Consider the following 19,476-nt stretch of genomic DNA (forward strand, 5'->3'; position numbering starts at 1 on the left):
TCTGCCTTGAGACCATCATAATCAAATTCGTTATGCCCTTAATACCTATTTGCTGCTGTTTACTCCAACAATCCCAGGACTATGACATTTTTCCTCTTTGGTTACACTGTAAAACCAAGGGACACTATTCAAAACTATTTCCGACCCTTCTCCAGCTCCTGAAAACTTTGTGCTGTGCACTCAGGAACTCAACCAGTAATAAAATCCTCCTTATTCCCCATGTCTCCTCGGCACATGCCTTTTCCTCTCTTGTCCCCACTATAACTTGACTAACTCCAGAAGGCATTTGTTCTTTGAACTTCATTAAAGTGCTGGCTATGCTCTCTTTTGCTCTCCTCATGCCTGGTTTGAAGGTGCCCTAGATTTTATTATAAGCAGTAATTTCAATGTCTCAATAATCTCAGTACCAAGGATCTCACTCTTAAAGCATTGCTTCCTACCTTACCAGTGACTGTGTCCCTGACAAAAATCTCTGGTGCCACCAGAATCTAGGGTCCTTTTAATTGTGTCCTAAATCTCATTTCCTCATAAGTCCCCCTACAATCCATCTTCCCCACACCCCTCACCTCACATTCTTTTATCCTGTCACCTCACAGTGAAGCTGCCACTTTCTGGTCAATGAAGCTTTCTGCCACTTGCATGGGTGAGCTGAAGAAGGCTGGGAGAAACTGAGTCTAAATGCAGAGCCATTCCCGTCAAGGAGGCCCTGAGAGCTTCAGGCAATGGTGCAACACTTTCCCTCCTGCCCTCCTGACACTCTCATCTCCTAGATGACTACTCGCCTCCAACCTGCAATACCTCTTCCCCCATTTCATTCTCAGCCATCAACCTTGCTACCTATGTCACAAAGAAAACAGAAGTAGCCAAATAACTAAGTGGGATAATGGATTCAAAGTGCTGTTAACCTAGAACTGTACCCACAACAAACCCATGAGAGTGAGTGACAAAAGAAGACAAATTTTAGGCCAACAAAAATTGAGAAAATATTAAAATATACTTAAAATAGAAAAAATAGATATAGATGAAAAACTGAAAGATGGACTAGAAAAAAGTAAATTATGGATAAGTATAAACAAATACTGGGTATACAAAATAGTAATATTTACTTTTCATTTTTCTATAACCCTCAAAATAATAGAAATGGGATGCATTGCTTCCAAACCAGTAAAAGGGAGGAGAGGAACAATTATTTCAAAATAATTCAAGAAAGAAGAAAATTAAAAAAGGAATATAGTAAATAGAGGTATAAAGTACATACAAATTATTATAAATAAATCCAAGCATATGAATAATCACAATGAAATCAAACACTTCAAATAACAAAAATAATGATTTTAGAAAGGAATAAATATCCAATTACATTCTGTTTACAAGATGTATTTTAAAAGCATAATTCTGGCCGGCCTGGGTGGCAGTTAGGCATCTGACTCTTGGTTTCAGCTCAGGTCATGATCTCAGGACTCTGAGATAAGCCCTGCCTGGGGTGTGGGCATGGAGCTCGTCTAAGATTCTCTCTCTTCTTCTCCCTCCTCCCCTCCCTCCACGCTCTCTTTCAAAATCTACAAACATAAATACATAAATAAAGGCCAAAAATGTTTTAAAACATCAAGATAAAAACTACATGATAAAGGGCAGCTCTTGTGGCTCAGCGGTTTAGCGCTGCCTTCAGCCCAGGACCGACCCTGGAGACCCAGGATGGAGTCCCACATCCGGCTCCTTGCATGGAGCCTGCTTCTCCCTCTGCCTGTGTCTCTGCCTCTCTCTCTCTCTCACACACACACACACACACTCTCTCTCTCTCTCTGTGTCTCTCATGTATAAATAAATAAAATCTTTTTAAAATATTACATGATAGGCTAATATAAACAAAGGGGAAGTTTGTAATCTAGTATCATCCAAAAAGCATTGTTTAAGCCAAAAGCAATGCTAGAAAAGAGTCTCATTAAGGCTCTATTTACAAAATTTATAATAAATACTAAATATAGCATGCATATGCCTTTAATGACATAAAGCTTTTATAGTAGTTGAAAGATTGGGAAAAACTCATATGGATACATGTGTTTGAATAAGAAAATTGTCACATGATAGCCAGCAGATTTTCAGAACACCTTACCCAACAAGTGGAGAATATCCACTAATTTTATACAACCCATATAGCATTTTTATAAAAATTAACCAGAAAAAAACTTTTTACCAGATATCAATCCATATCCAGGCAGAGAGCCTTACATTTGACAAAATTGGTGCCATTCAGTTCATAGTTTCTGACTGCAATGTACTGAAGATAAAAAGTGACAGTTTTTATAGAGAAACTCTATAAATATAAGAAAACACATGGTCGTATAAGAGATAACAGTGGGATTGAGAAAACACTTAGAAAGGATAAGGTTAAAACTACACATTAAAATGTGTGACTACAACCAACATGACTTTCCAGGTAAATTGGTAGCCTTGGATTAACATAATGAAAAGAATAAATATTTTTAAATGAGGCTTAAAAAAATAGTTCTTAACATCCAGAAGCTGGCCTGTTGCCATCAGTCTGCTGTCCTCCACTGATCATAAATTATTTCAAAGAACAGAGCAACTCTGTGACTGAGATGGATCAAGACACAAACAAGACCACTCCATAACTGTGTTTGGAGACAGAGAAAACATGACTATTTTCCAAGCCACAGAATACTCTACATATCCCTCTCTTCTAATAATAGGAGTGACAACTACTTCTTAACCAATTACAGATTTAGCCTCTAATTTTCCCCCTTTCTAGAAAGATTTATTCAGACACCCAATCATTGAATTACCCCACTTCCCAACAACAGCTAACTTAGGGCAAAGGTGTACTATATCGATCCTTTTTATTGTAATAAACAATAAACCCCCTTTGTTCCCAGTGGTTTTGGGGTGTTGGGCATTGACAAAAAAAAGGGAGGGCATATAATTAAACATACAAAGCACAACAAAACAGCAAATTAGAGAAAATAACTAAAATAGTTTGAAGGGAATATGTAAGATCAAGAGCCAAAATTGTGCAATATCAGATAAATATAAAATAGTAAGAGGAACAAAAACAGCCAAAAGTTAGTCTTTGAAAAGGCTTAAATAAAGGGCAAACCTTGATAAAGGAACAAAAAGAAATAAGGCACACTTACTAGGGATGGAAAAAATTTGTGTGGTTGGATAATTAGAAAGAGACAGCAGAATGCATTTTGAGCAAATTTAGGTCAATATACGTGAACATTAAAAAGACAAATTCTTTTGTCCAAAATAGGTTTCAAAATAAACACATGACCTCAATAAAACAAGCCTACAACCATCAATACAATTGTATACACGGTTAAAATGTTTCTACAAATAAAACACAATGACCAGGTGGTTTTTACAAATGAGTCCTAATATTCTTCATATTAGATCATTTCATTCTTACACAAACTCTTCCAGAGAATACAAAAATAGAACGTCCTCAATTTATTTTATGTGACAAGTAAGTTGACTTCAAAATTAGGTAAGAAGAGTATGAGAAAATCACAATTACAAGTGCTGATGTCAACATCCTAAGTTAAATATTAACAAACTCAATCCAGCAACATATAGAAATATAACAAATCATTCCCAAGCTGGGTTTATCCTTGCAAATCCAGTTTGGTTTAATCTCATACGAAAAAAAATGTTCACGTATTGTACTACATTAATAGATAAAGGCAAAGAAACATATGGCTATCAAAATAAATGCCAAAATCATTGAATAAATCTCAATCATGCACTGATGATAAAAGGTCATTTCTCAAAATAGGAACAGAAGGGAATACCACACAGTGATAAGGTGAATCCACGGAACACACACAGCATCCGTTTGCTCACTGGTGAAATGCAAAACCACTCCGTTCACATTAGGAACAGTACACGAATATTCACTATGACTACATCCTTTTAGTATTTTATAGGAACCCCAACAAATGCAGTAATGACATTAAAAAGTTATCAGATGTTATAATTACACATTATGCAACCCTCTATGTAAGAATTTTGAAAGAATTTACAGATAAATTATTAAATTAGTAATAAGATTTAATAATGTCCCTGATACAATAGAAATACACAAAAATCAACTGCATTTTCTACGTACTAGTATCAGTTATAATTGATAATTAAAAACAAATATCATCCACTGCAGTAACAATATATAAAGTGCTCAGACTGAAATCTATCAAAAGATTAACAAATGTAGTATTATATAAAGGGGAAATATCTGCTCCTGGATAGGGACTAATTAAGAGGTGAATTCTCCAAAACTGATGTAATGCATTTACAATGAACATGTATTGTTCTTGTTTGTTTTGAGGAACTGTGCAAATTAATTCTAAAATGTATGTGGAGGGAAGAGAAAATAAAAAGACTTGTCTTGCCAGATTCCAGGCTAACAAAAAGACAATAGTAATTAAGACAGTGTGGTATTATCATTGGCATAATCAAATTTGCCAGCAGAATGAAGTAGAGAACTCAGAAATAGACTGACACAAAACATAAGGACCTGATATGTGGTAGGGATGGTAGATGGTGTGGGGAAAAAAAAAAGTGTTTCAATCTTTTCAGTCTAGGACAGCAGTTTACTCATACAGGGGGGAAAAAACCCTCAGAATAAACACAACGATTAATGGAAGCAGATTAAATATTTAAATATAAAAGACAAAATCTGTGGCAAATGGATTCTAAAATGTCCCCCAATTATTACAGCTCCTGGTATCCATGCCATTTTCCTTGGCTGTGGGTGGGACCTGTGATTTGGCTTCTAACCAAACTTGATTAGGTGTTGCTTCCATGAATATGCTACATGGTTAGCACGTTTTCTACTGATTCTCTCTCATCCTGTCTTTTGTGAAGGAAACTGACATATGGATAACCCCATATGGTAAATGACTGAGGATGATCTCCAGCCAACAGCCAGAAAAGCACTGAGGCTTTTAGTCCAACAACCCACAAGAAACTGATTCCTGCCAAGACCAGTGTGGGCTCAGAAGCCAGCTTCCCAGGGTGAGTTCCGAGTGAGAGCCCCATCCTAGGCAGCACCTTGCTTACAGTTCTGTGAGGGGCCCAGAGGGAAGAGCCAGGTAAGCCATGCCTGGATCCCTGACCCACAGCACAGAAACTGAGACAGTAAATGTATTGTTTTAAGCCATTATATTTGTGGTAATATTGTTTTGCAGCAATAGACAATGATTAAACAATAAAAATGCTCAGAATAAAATTGGGGAGAACATTTTCTTTGCTAAGACCCTAGAGAAGATTCTTTAATGCGATGCAAAAAGGGTATAAATAATAAAGGAAAAAACACTGACATTCACTTACATTCATATGAAGAACATCTGGGTATCGAAACACATCCCAAAAGTTATAGTACAAGGATCATGAGACTATAAACAGAAAAGCTATTCACAATACATACAACCAAAAAAGGATTAGTATTATTAATATATGGTAAACTCCAATGAATCAGTAAGAAAAAAGAATGAACTCGATAGAAAAATGGATGGAAGACATGAACATGGATTTCATTTCACAAAAGAAGAAACACAAATGGAAATAGAAAGGAGTACTATATATGTGTGTACCCACACACACACCAGGGTGCATGTGCTATATGTCATTAATAATCAAAGGACTGCAAATAAAACAAAAATGTGACACCTTTCAATCCCAGCTTCATCTTTCCACATCCAGAAAAGAAAAATGTGACTCCTTTTCATTGTATCAGATGGGAAAATATTTAAAAGGTGTGAAAATGTCAAATATAGGAGAAAATATAAAGCAATGGAAACTTTCTTATAATGGCTAGAGTGTCAGTTTGTAAGGATCATCTAAAAAAATACTAACTTGGCATCATCTAAAATAGTTGAGGATGTTCTTTCAGTCCTAAACACACACACACACACACACACACACACACACACACACACACACACACAACCAGGAAGAAGGTTGGAGTGGCAGTGGGGTACAAACAAAACACAGTAACAATATTCTTACACAGGTACATTACAGAACATACACAATTTTTACACGCAATATGTGGATATTTCCCAAGTCGAGCAAGATAGAAGATAAAGTATGGCATGTTTAGATAATGGCATATTCATATAATGGGACACCACCATGTTGGAAATAAGTGGTCTTCACCTACGAACATCAAAATGCAGTAGACACACTAGATTTTGAGGAAAGAAAAGCAAGTTGCATAAAAATATATGTAGTATGTTCCTGTGTACATAATGTTTGAAACCATGCAAAAGTATACATTATGTTGACAAGGACAGACACATATGTGAAGCTATAAAGAAAAGCAAGGAAATAGTAAACAGAAACTCAGGATAGATGTCCCCTCTGGGATCACTGTCCGGAGCAGCAGGAGGTGATAATGGAAGATCAGATGGAAGGCTTAGCCTCTAGCATAAATTGTGGGGTGACAGTCATACTTTTATTCATTCTATTAATTTCTTTTGTATCAAACATGCTTTTTTAAAAAATATTTTATTTATTTGTTCATGAGAGACACAGAGAGAGAGAAAGAGGCAGAGACATAGGCAGGAGGAGAAGCAGGCTCCCCACAGGGAGCCCCATGGAGGACTTGATCCCAGGCCCCGGGTTCAGGCCCTCAGCCAAAGGCAGACGCTCAACTACTAAGCCACCCAGGCGTCCCTCAAATATGCTTTGTACCATAATGTAGAATATGTGAGTATATAAATTCTCACTCTTAAGTTCTACCTCTGGCCACAGAAACTTATCAATATCATAGAGGAGGGCTTCTGACTTCCCAGATAGGGTCAACACAACTTTTCAATGTCAACATATTACTGTAACCTATTTTGAATACCCATAATATCTACAGATTGATAAATGAGGGAAGTAGAGTTGGCATGTGAAAGAATCAGCATAATAGGGGCACCTGGGTGGCTCAATTGGTTAAATGTCTGCCTTCCACTCAGGTCATGATTCCCGGGTCCTGGGATCGAGCCGCACGTGGGGCTCCTTGCTGAGCAAGGAGTCTGCTTTTCCCCCTCCCTACCACTCGTGTGCATTCTCTCTCTCTCTCTCTCTCTCTCTCTCTCCCCAGTTCTCAAATTAAAAGAAAAATATCTAACAAAGGAAAAAAGTATCAACACAGTAGTAATTTCTAATATATATAGTGAACCACACCTAGTAAGAATGTAGAGAGCAATACCAAAGGAAAATCATCAGGGAACAGAATTTCTATCAATGGTATGAATCCTACTACCATAGGTCTGCAGCAGTTGGACCTAATACAGACGGGCATTCTCTTTTGCACTCGTTGTTGGAAGGCTGAGTTTCTGGCTAGAGACTCTGGAATTTACTCTTGGGTCCCCATATATAGCCATGGAAGTCAGAAAGCATCCAAACTTACCAAGAATCAACTATAGGATAAGAAACTGTAGAATTTTACCCCAGCCGAAGAATATGTGCAAATGACATGTGATTTAACAGAAAAATATTCTTCACAGATCAAATAATTGTATATATTGATGCAATCTTTGTTTGGAGTGATATTCCCACATAGTCTTAAATACCTTAGCTTTCATGCTCACTTCATAGTAAGTGGAAAAAATAAAATGGAAAAAATACAATGGTTACAATACAGAAGATCACAATTAAGTATCTGTTGAATGAAGGTATAGGCATAATTTATGCTTAGTGTTACACAAATGGCACTTGTGATATGAAATACGATTTCCATAGCATCACAATTAAATTCAAAATGGTCTCTATCTCAATGAAACTCAGTATATGATATGCTCTGGAAAAAAAAATAGCAAAAGACCTGTGGCTCTGGAAAGGACAAAGACATGGAAGCTGAACTTAGTGAAAGTTGCAATATTTTTTTTTCTTGAAATGGGAACATAAAGCACTGCTTTCAATTAATGCATTAATTGTGTAAGTGTGATTTTATGTTCCTTTGACTCAATTGATATGTTCAATACTATGGTAAAATAGAGGATAATTTAAATACTAAACTAAAACATAAAAGACCAGAGAATTGTAGGTGAGCACAAAGAGGAAACAAGAACTGTTCCATGATTTTTTACATGTGGTTTTATTTAATCCATGCATCGACTCTAGGGAAGTTTTACAGAGGGGTAATGGAGACTTAAAATTAGGAAAGTTGCCCCAAACCTCACAGCTGGTCAGTACTTACTGACCTAGGGTTTGTATTCAGGGTTTTTTTTTTTTTTTCTGATTTCAAAGCTCATATAATATATAAAAGTGTTATATAAATGTAACATTTTAACAGAAATGGCCTCCTTCAAATTAAGCAAGGAAATGGGGGGAAGGTACAAACAGCCTGTGGAAGACCCCCAGGAGTTGTCTGCTAGTTATTCAGAGAAGACCGTAGGCCTCCTATGGTAATGCAACTCTGCCAAGTGGGCACGTGTGTGCACAAGCAGGTACCTTTCTACTCATGTGTTCCACAATGGCATTTTTTTGATAGTTTTATAATTAGTGGTGGGTAGAAGACAAATTGAATGTGTGTGCAATTCAGTTTATTTTAGTAAATCTGGAGAAGTAGCCACAGTTTGTTGGTGCTCAAAAACCCACTGTAAGCATGCTGTGCACTGTTAGCATTGAAATAGCCACAGGGCTCAGGTTAATGTCTGATAATGAAAAGTAAAAACATCTGACTTTTATTAACTGCATTCTTTATATTCACTTATCTTTGTATAGGTATCTTACGAAAGCAATTTCATCACTTGTTGGTCATACTGTGTTTTTTTACACATGAATAAATCTCCCCTTCAAAATTTTGTGAAATATGACATTAAGCATCAGATTAAAAAGGCGTAATATAGTTAAAATAGCCATATTTTAAAATCTCATGTACTTTAAACCAATCTACAATAAAATTAATCTTTTGGAACAAAGTGAAGGAATAAATGAATACATAATTAAAATAATAAATAAATACCAGAAAAAAATGGGCAATATTCTTTCACTGTAGTACAATAAGGGTTTAGAGAATTATTTGCATCATGCAATAAATAAGAAGTGTGTTATGCATTGTGTACAGAGGGGTGCCAGATTTTAATGTAGGGATTGAAGAGTTTCTAGTGCTCACATCCTAAGTGAGGCAAGTGACAGTGACTGGGAGCTCAATCCGTTTCCGAAAAGAAAAAATAATATGAATGAAGAGCAGCGCAGGTGATGCATGTGTGTGAAAGTTTGCTTCCTTAAACCATTAAGAACAATGTGTATATCCCAAAGAGAGAGGAAGATGACATAAGATAAAACATCACATATCTCTGACATTTGAAAACCTGAAACATATAAGTAAAATTCAACATCAGTGTTAGCTAATATACTTCAAAAAATTACATTTGATCTTAAGAGTGCACAATACAAAAATAGTTTAAAGAAATAAAACAGAAAGGGTAATTGTGTATTATGAAAAAGATTTGCTGAAATTATACTTTATCATTTTTCTCAAGGTTTACCTACAATAAGATTTCAAAGACAAAGAAAAAAAAAGATTTCAAAGAGATTTTTAAATAGTTCATAGAATTAACACAATTGTTATAGGAGTATTCTCCTGTGTACCTTACTTTCTGTGCTCTAAGTTCATTCATTCCTTCCTTCCTTCTTTCTCTTTTCCTCCCTTCCTACTGGTATTATTTACATGACGTAGGAAAGACCAGATTTTTTTCCTTAAATGAATTCCACCTGAGTATATTAGATTGTTAGCCACAGATTTGACACAAGTATGCACTCCCATTTGCTGCAGACTCCTTTGAACTAGAAACATTGTGAAATGCAAAATAAGAATGTGTTTCTTTCTAATCCCCACTAGACTGTCAGCGCCACAGGTTTTGTTCACTTTTGCATTCCCAGTATTGATAGCTGTACCTAGCAATGTGGGTCTGGAAGCACTGGGAGAGGAGGAACAGGAAAAGATGCTATTGGCCAGTTGGACTCTGGATGAAGAACATGGTGTTCTCCTTCTTACTGCCATTACTAGAATGATCTGCACACACACACCAGTCAGACCTCATTCACACATTCTTTTCAGAGTGTCTCTTGATACTCACCTACAACCAAATTTCTTTGTTGTGAATAGTGTTGGTTGAGTGAGTGGGAATGGGGAAAGAGCGAGTGCTGGTTTTGTTCTATTGACACTGGTCTTTTGGAAAAGCTACTCATTGATGGGATGTCCTATGACGGCCAGAGCCAAAACCTAATTTAGGAAAAAAAAAAAAAAGTGATGATCTTCATCCAAGTTTACCAGTCATAACTTCCTCTCAGTAAATGACTCCTTTCCTCACAACCACCGTTTCAGAAATAAAGAAACCAGGTCTACTGAAAAACAACTATTTAGTGTCTTTCCTCTGGTGGTCATCACCCCACCATGTTCCCCTTGTCGACTTCTTGGTGAATTCCTATTAGCTGGCATGTTCCCCCTTGTCGACTTCTTGGTGAATTCCTATTAGCTTTGAAGTCTGTAAAGACTGCCAATTCCTCACACAGCAGGAACATAGTCAACTGATTTTTCTGTTTTTCCCTCACACTGATCAGGATCCATAAGATTAAAAAAAAAAAAAAAAAAAAGGATCCAGAAGATAGATACCCAAAAGGTATAGTGAATAAATGAACTGATAAACTGTATATCCACTAAAATTTCCCTTGCAAAAAAACTAGATTTCCTATAGAGATGATAAGGGTTTCAAATTTATTTGTAAAAGAAGTACCATGTAAAGTTGTTGTGAGGATTTTAGGAGACCTAAAATCCTATGGCTCAATGAGGAGCACATCAGAGATCCATTTGCTAAAGACCCTTCTTTAAAAAAATAAAATAAAAAATAAAAAGTTCCATGCCAGTCCTGTGCACCAAACTCAAAATGTCTCAGGTAATCTTTTTCATGAGTAACATATGCAGCATGAAGATCTTACCAATAGCAGCAGGGACAAATGTAGAGCACATGTGCATAGTACAGGGATGCTCTTGCTATTTAGTAACTGGGGTGATGTATAAAGAATGCAATGAGTCAAAGACAGAGACAGAGCTGGGATTAAGCACCATCACTGAAAGGTAAAAGTTTTGTGGCTGAAATTCTGAGGCTGAATTTCAGTATTCAATGTGCCCTGTTTCAAGTCCCTGCCTTCTCAGCTCCACATAAAATCCTCACAGTCACCCAAAGGTCTAAAGAGAGTTATTAGAAAATTATCCCAACCATAGCCAAGTTGCCTTTAGCTTTTCATTTACTAGTAGTGGAGTCTTGTTATACACATAGTTCCAATACGCTAGTTTATGATCTCAGTCTATCTTTTCTTCACTGAATAATTGGGTAAGTGTGAAAAACAAAACAAACACAAAAAATGAAACCCTCTATCGTTTGGAAGCCTTAGCTGAACCTATATTTGGAAACAGAATTAATTAAATATGTACACGTTACTTGAAATAAATGTAACAAAAGCTCATGTAAATTATAGCTCAAGCATCTACAAGTTAGAGAACGTTAGAATCCATTGCTTGACGTTCCTATCATCCTTTGTGCAAAAATTCATTTAGTTCTTAGCATATTATTTAAATTTTTCTGCCAACATGAAGGGAATGACACTGATCAAGTAATGGAAAAAACTGCCTTAGCAGATATTTTATATATATATTAGGCACACTTTAGCCACATTTAAATAAGCAGTAAATAGTCCACATGTTAAATTCCTTGATATCTTCTATATTAGGCATCCTTACCTCTGGAAATGGTATTACATATTGCCTTCTACTTACATTTTTTTCCTAAATTAATCAGTGAATATTTTTCTAATTATCATCAGTTAATCAAGCCAATCAAATGTAGTGATTTTAAAACCATTGCTAATGTCTACTCACACATAATTGGATATGCTTTACATATCAAGAATGGCTAGGATCTTTGATGATGCACCGGAAAGTGCTGATAAACAATGTTAATCAAAAGTATGCAACACTTCCACAAAAGGAAAATGTTTAAGATGCACTGGTGTGGGTGGAGGGCAGCTTCTTCTTTGAATACATTTGCTGAAGGTTTCTTGGAAGTCCTCTGCCATGCCTGGGAGTTTTAACACCCATTCTTGCCAGGTATTTACTAATTCTCTGTTGGTTTAAAAAGACAGCCAACCAAAGGTTTAATATTTGGGGTCTAGTTCTAATATGTATGTGGGCTTGTTTTTGTTTTTAATTTAAAACCTTTATTAACAGGTACTTGCCTAATATGTACATATTCTTATTTGCTTAAAACTTGTGCCACTTTAGGTTTCTATCAATTAAATTTAGGCATACTCATCAATTCATCTTGCTTTTCCTGAAGAGAGTCTCCTACTTCCTATTCTCTCCAGAATTCATTACAGTAAACTCAGTTCTGGATATGGTCTTATTCTTTCATCCGAAGTGAGTAATTTGCATTATTTCTAACTTTTGAGAACCATATATATTATTACCACCGCATTTGTTACTCGTGAGTAAAGTCTTTTTTTTTAATTTCAAGACTGGTGTTTGCTTTAGAAGTGTCACATAGTGACAATCATCCCTTTAATTATTTTCAAGATGGTGAGAATAAAATTAAGTGTGGAGACTTTTTGAATTTTTCTGGATCTAACACCCTAAGGATGCAGGACCTGGATGTTCTGGGCACCGGTCACCTCAGGCATTAGTATAAGGCAAGGGGTCCCAAGCATGAACATTTGCGTGCAGATCCAAAGGCTGGGTCATCCCTCACCCATCACATTCCTCACGTGGGAAATCTGTAAATAGAGGTCTCTTCCAGCAAACTTTCCCTTGGGGTGCAGGTGGGCGAGGACAGTGCCAGGGAGCCTCACCTTAGTGTTGCTGTGTGGGGGTGAAAGGACACACAGTGAAGAACATTTTGGTGAATCTGTCCCTTTCTTTAGCTAGCAATAACATGCCCCCGTATCATTCACACAGCTATTCTTTATTGTTTTCCCCACCTCTCCTCAGATTCCTCCCCATACTCAACCTGGTTCCCTCCTTCCCCGTGGGGGTGTTTCTGCAAAGTTAAAAGGCAGTGGTACGGGTTCTGCACACATTTGTAATTCTTACCTTGAGCAGATCTGCTATTACTGCCAACCCAAAGCCTTATTTGATCTGATTTGAGATCACACATCCTGGGAATTGAAAGCAAACACTGACACTATGCCCAATAATGGAAACAGTGTTCTCATCCATGGAGCAATTTTTACATGGTTGTTGATAACCCTGAGATAGGTAGAATAACCTTCCTTGAGAATAACTGTAGATTCAGGTCTTCAGCTGCCCTCTCAACCTATATTAATACAATATGATTGCATTAATTTTGACATTGTGAAGAGAAAGGGAGAGCAGTGGGAAGGAAGGAGATGTAGGGGAACAGGAGCGGTCTGCATTCATGCTATAGTGGAAGAGAAGTGACAGCCACGTTAGGTTTAGCTGGAATGTAACATATCCACAGCTTTATCACTCTGGAGACACATTTTGACATAACAAACTACTGAGAAAGAACCACTTTTATCTAGGTCAGAATGACAGACTCTCAAGTGTTCGAGAGCTTGAGGAAACTAGTCTGAAACGTCAGGAAGACTGCAATCTGTACAGAGATTTTCATCAGGTCTCGACACTGCGTAATGGTATTTATCCAATGCATTGTAATTACTGCACTGGCTTATAATGGCACGGCATTTTGATTTCAGAGCTTACCAAAATAAAATGAACCACATTTTATGACGACTACATTTATAATAAGATGCAGATGGTAAAGGAAACAGATGCCTCTGACATCATCTCCCATTTGCCTTCAACTTTTGCAGACACTGGCAGTCTGTAAACTCATTCAAAGGGATGCAGGATAAGTCAGGCAGTTTTCCAACTCTGTTTCCAGTCTAAAAAAACACTGGCAGCAGTGGCATTGCTTTCTCTGAGTCATGCAGTGATAATTCCACAAAAAGAAATTTGATTCTAAGTGTCAGGCTTTAATGCAAAATTAATCATCAGGGAAAAAAAATCCCCACCAATGTCGGGACTTCAACAATTAGTAACACGGACTGTTCTGCATGACAGTGACAGAAAGGACATGGTGCGGTGCAAGTGGTGTGATGGGAACAGCTGTAGCTTCAAGGAGGCAAGAAAGAGAAAAGAGAGTTTTAAACATACAGGCAAGTCTAAAATACTCTACCAGCCCTTGGCACCCAGATTGTTCAAAGACTGACTCTTTATTACTTCTAAGTAAAAAACTTTAAGGAGGCTTTTGAGATCACTGTTGCTGACCTCAAAAAAAATGTTCATTCTGTGTTTCCATCTGTATTTTTTCCAGAAGGAATCCTATAGTTCTGATAGGAGCTTTCACCATTTCCCCAGTGATAACACTGAACATTATATACAGTTAAAAAAAAAAATACAAAAAAAAAAAAAAAAAACAACTTTTTTTTTTTTTTTTTGGTGCAAGATAAATGTGTTAGAAGATCCTTTAAAAAAGATAAGGAACTTTTGTAGTCCATCTTGAAAGGAAGAGATGCTTGGGCAAAGCAGCAATTGAAAGGCCTTTAGCAGTGTTTGAGGTTCCAAGATAGATCAGCACAGTTACAGACGAGGGAGACAGCTAGACAAAAACCTGTAAAATCTTCCTACCTCCCCCGACCACCATCACATAACTTTATCTATGCCTCTGTAGTAGGAACGTTTCGGTAGGAAAAAAAAAAAAAAAATTCAGAAACAAAGGCAGGGATAGCGGTGATGTAAAAATAAATCCTGCTAGACCAAATATGGTGCCTATTTTTAAAATAATCTCTGTGCAAGTAACAAACTGAACACACGCGCACACGCACACACACACGCACATAGTACAAGAATAAACAAACTCTCGTTAATTCACATCCACAAACCAGGTTGCGAAGTATTAGTGCAAATCTCTGCTGACCTGCAGCATTTAATCCATAAACTTTGGATATCCTAGACGCTCCATCAGTGTCCAGCAGATGTTCTCAATCAATTTAATTTCATCTCTAGGCAGGTTTTGTTTCCAAACATTAGTATTAGTTGGTGATATCTCCCCTTCGTAGGGAAGATAGAAAAGGTTTGTGGAGGTGGCAAACAGTATTTGGTTTAAACTAGCAGGAGACAAAGGTATTCCAAGAAAGGCAAAAATCCTTTCAGTGGTTTTCTGAGGAAAATGTACAATATCTTCAAACTTGATCAGCTGGTAGCTGGTAGGCAGCAAATCTGTATTTATTCTCAGGGCTGCTGCTGTGTTTGCCAGCCACAAATGAGACAACAGGGAGACTGCGTTTGACTTGGATTTTGATAATTCTTTCCTCAACGATTCATATTCGAAAGCATAACCTGAATTTAAGTTACATTTTCCTTTACCTCCCTCTATTTTAAACAATTTAGCTAAGTGCTCTGGTACATTTTTCAAAGAGTAGAGACTTGGTTTACTACTGTACAGCATTGAATAAATCCATGCCCGAGGGTCCCTTACTATGTACAATGCCCTCATAGAAGCTCCTAAAACTTCCTGAAAAAAATGAAGCTTTAAGGTCCAGCTCCCGCTGCTTAAGCTGAGCACAGGACGTGCGGTTGGGTAATAGACCAGGTGTCTCCTCAAAGCCCTAATATATTCAGCATCTCTATCAAAGGTGCCTTTCATTCTACTTCTTTGTTCTGGCAAAGACTCTCTCCTTTTCGATTTTCTTTTTCTGTCCTTATTGGCTGTAAAATATTGGGCCAGTTTACCCCTACTGGGTTCATGCAGATGGATGTTTTGCAAATGTAGTTTCGTGTCTTGAACTAAGGACTGCAACCAGCCTCGGAGCAAACGGAAATGCACACTGTGGATATCAGATGCCTTCCATTCACAGGCGTCTACAAATGAGTCAATTTCAAATTCAGTTTCAGGAATATCGATGTAGGTTGTAGGAACTCTGATGTAGAGAAAATCACTACTGTTGAAAAAAAGTTGTTTGAGAATTTCAGCCCCCGAACCAGGAAGTGAGGTAATGACGACGTTGGGAAGATCGATGTGGTGCCCTTCGGAAGACAAAGACTTCAGGCTTGCCTCGGCCTCCGTCCTTGCCCATTTTGCACAGATGGGCTGAGTGCAAGTGCTCCACACATCCAGCAGCTCAATAAACCACAAGGCAATAACAAGGATTAGGATCCACCGCATTAGCTTTCTAAAAGAAAGGTAAAACCGCCACTGAAAGGTTAAAATCACCAAGCTAACGCACAAAATCAATCCGACTGCTACATTAAATTTAAATCCAAAGGGGAAAATGACCCTATCATGTCTTATGGGCTTTGCTATTGCTTGAGTGCCCAAACCAAATCGGGTTATCTGGCCCTGGTCAGCCACATTGGCAAAGCCACCAAAACCCAGGTAATTGAACCTTGTCTTCAGGTTATGGTAGTCGGTTACAATGGAAACAACATGTTCAGTATTATTGACATTGAGAGAAATCTGAAGTCCAGAACTGGAACTATCGATAAATCTGCAGCTGGAAACATTGACATATGGCCCATAAAAGACATATGCAATTCTTGTGATTGTGGATTCCATCTGAAATGTGACATTAACAAACTGAGTCCACCGTTTCTTAAATTCAGCAGCTTGCTCTGCCTCTTGTATACTAGCAATGGGACTATTGCCACGATGATCAAACCAGAACATTCTGTAGTGTGCATCCCACACATCCATCATGGCGCCATTGTACCTGTTCATAAACCTATATGGGATGTACTTAAAATCGATGTCCAGATTATGAAAGAAGGCACTGACAGATTTTATTGGGGAATTGTCTTGCCTCTCAACGTGATCAACAACCAGCAACGTTTGAGAATTTAAGAGAAGCAAAGCACGATACACACTTTTCAGCTTCATTGCTGAAGAGTAAGCAGACACCGCTTCCCCACTCACAAATATCATTTCTCCATGTTGAGAGGCAGTAATGACTTCCCCTGCTGCATCACCAGCCTCCTCACCGGTCCACTTGAGCCACTGTGCACATTCTCCCAGTTGACCTTCCCAGGGCTTATTACACTGGCTTGTGGGTGATGGAGCAAACACCAGTACATTGTTAAGGTGGCTCAGCTTGGGTCCATAGAGAGCTTCAGAAACAAATACTTGCCCATTGGGGGCAAAAGTAAATGAGTTCTGATCTGGATGTTCGTGTCCTGGGTTAAAGCTTCTCCACCCATCAATCCAGGAGTATGGCTGAAAGTGAACTATGTCATACACAGCTCGCCCCCCTAGCTTCCCAGATTTAAAAGACACAAATGTATTGGTCTGTGTATTTGGCAACCCAGCTCCATAAGTGACAACACCCCAGTTAGGGAATATGTGCATTTTTGCAGTACCATATTCAGCAGGAGGCTGTGGGGTGAGCTGGGGATCATACCAGATGAATTCAGTGTGAAGAGTACTCCACCTCTGGGCAGTGGAGGGGACCATCGGTCCATCCTTAGGTCGGTGCCTTCTAATTTGCTGAGCTAACCAATTCCCAGCTCCATTCTTTAAGATAAACTTATCCAAAAACACCAACTGGCTCTCTGGACCATAAAACCAATTATAATTGGAATCTGCTATACCCACAGTTCTTTGGAAGCCTGGTAAAAGGGTGGCATAATAGAACCAAAAGTGCATTTTTAACCAGTTATTATCCAAGTTGTTGATATTGAAATGGCGCTGGGCTAGAAAAACATACTGTGTGACTGATTTAGCTGTGTAGCTTCCATAGGCCACACCTTCATCCAGAGAACCATCAACAATGTGATTCAACAGAAACATGGTCTTTTCCATCACATCTACTACAACTTGTTTCCATATATTTGCTTTGGATCCTTTATCTACCCCAGTCACCAAAGCCCCGGTGAGTAATGCTACCATGTTAGTCGCCTGGTGATTATGGAGAAGTTGTTTGCCCCACGAACGGACCTTGGAATACTCATACATCTCCTCAGTAACAGCCCATATTTTTCCCAGGTATTTTTGTCTTCGATGATCATCTAGTAAGTTATATAAAAAGTCAAAGGCGGTGGCAAAACCTGTTAAGGAATGGCCAACCGGAACCTCATCCCCTGGTGCATTCTCAACTAGCCAGTCTTTGTAGCCAACCATCCTGTCCATGTATTCCAAGATAAACTCAAAGGCGACTTTGTCTTCTGGGCTTAACAAACAGTACAATGCTAAAGGAGGCAGATTGTTACCATAAATTTCATTCCACTTGGCAGCAAAATCAGCATGCTTGGGTGGAGGTAGGTAGTATGTGGGGTTGGACAGCATAACTGTTACTGCACTTCTGATAGCTCGAAAGAGATGCAAATGGCTTGTACGAGACTTCTGTCTCATTGCCTGGATTTCTCCAGCATCAAAATATAAACTTGGATGAAGCATACTTTTCTTCAGCTTGTGACTGGGTTTGAAATCTTGCACTTTCTGCGTCTTAAACTGATCTATATCATCTGTGAAAACTGCCCAGTCAGAGTAATTGCTCACAGATTCCTCAAAAGTAGAGAAAGCAAACACCACTAAAGCTAAAAATAAGAAATGTCCTGTAAACATTAACGCCATGATCCATCGGGGAGTTCCCTTCCTTAGGCATACAGGTCAAACACAGTGCTCCGCGTATTTCCCATCTGCCTAGGATAAGACATACATTTAAGGCCTTGATAAAACAGACTGTAAATCATACATGCTGTGAAATCCAGCTGACATTCGGTTCATTCAAAGCAAGCAGGGTTGCCAAAAAGAGAAACTTACAGCATCTATCTGTGTCCCTGACACAGTTCTGCTTCCAATAAAATTTCAAGGAATGTTAAAACCTCTAATGTTTCTGTATCACGCAGCAAACAGTGGTAGAGTCAAATAGACTAGGAATTTGGGATTTACTTCCTTTACATAAATCTAACATGAAGAGTCAAAACACACATTGTTAAAAAAAAAAAAAAAAAAAAAAAGTAAGTACTCCAAAAATCCAAATTAAGAAACCATTCCTAGGATAGGAAACCATGTCTGGTGATAAAAATCACCCACACAGATGATGCTGGTGCCTGCGTCTGCCCAAAGGAGCTGATGAAGCACTGAAATTCTTGAAGTTGACTTGGTCCTTTATCCCCTTTCCACTTTTTACACTTCTGCTTTGACAATTTTTTCTTCTTCCATTTTTGGGAAAAGAGCATCCTCCACAAGTGTTTCAAAGTCCTACTTGATTTCAAAAACTCAAAATCTCTGCCCTCATTGCAAATCTGTCCTGTTCAGGCTTACTTACTCATCATCACCATCCCCCACGATGACCCAGGGAAAAGTATCTTCACGTCGTCCTTTATCAGCTTCATCTGTCTGTACAAGTACAAAAATCTGATCTCTTCAGCCACCTAGGTACTTCTTTTCCAATCACGAAGCAACCACCAACTGGGAAAGAAAACTTCCCCCTTCACCAAGACTGACGGCTCTT

General features: G+C 38.1%; 1 protein-coding gene across 1 annotated transcript; it reads right to left on the reverse strand.

The window, feature by feature from the left end:
- Positions 1 to 1,197: 1,197 nt before the first annotated feature.
- Positions 1,198 to 18,965, reverse strand: LOC129495522 (dermatan-sulfate epimerase-like protein). The gene has a single exon (XM_055303108.1). It carries the CDS (start codon positions 18,591 to 18,593, stop codon positions 14,955 to 14,957), a length of 3,639 nt encoding a protein of 1,212 aa, XP_055159083.1. The 5' UTR covers positions 18,594 to 18,965; the 3' UTR covers positions 1,198 to 14,954.
- Positions 18,966 to 19,476: the final 511 nt, after the last annotated feature.

The sequence above is a fragment of the Nyctereutes procyonoides genome, unplaced genomic scaffold (genome assembly GCF_905146905.1).
Source record: "Nyctereutes procyonoides isolate TBG_1078 unplaced genomic scaffold, NYPRO_anot_genome, whole genome shotgun sequence".
In the NCBI taxonomy this organism is placed as follows: domain Eukaryota; kingdom Metazoa; phylum Chordata; class Mammalia; order Carnivora; family Canidae; genus Nyctereutes; species Nyctereutes procyonoides.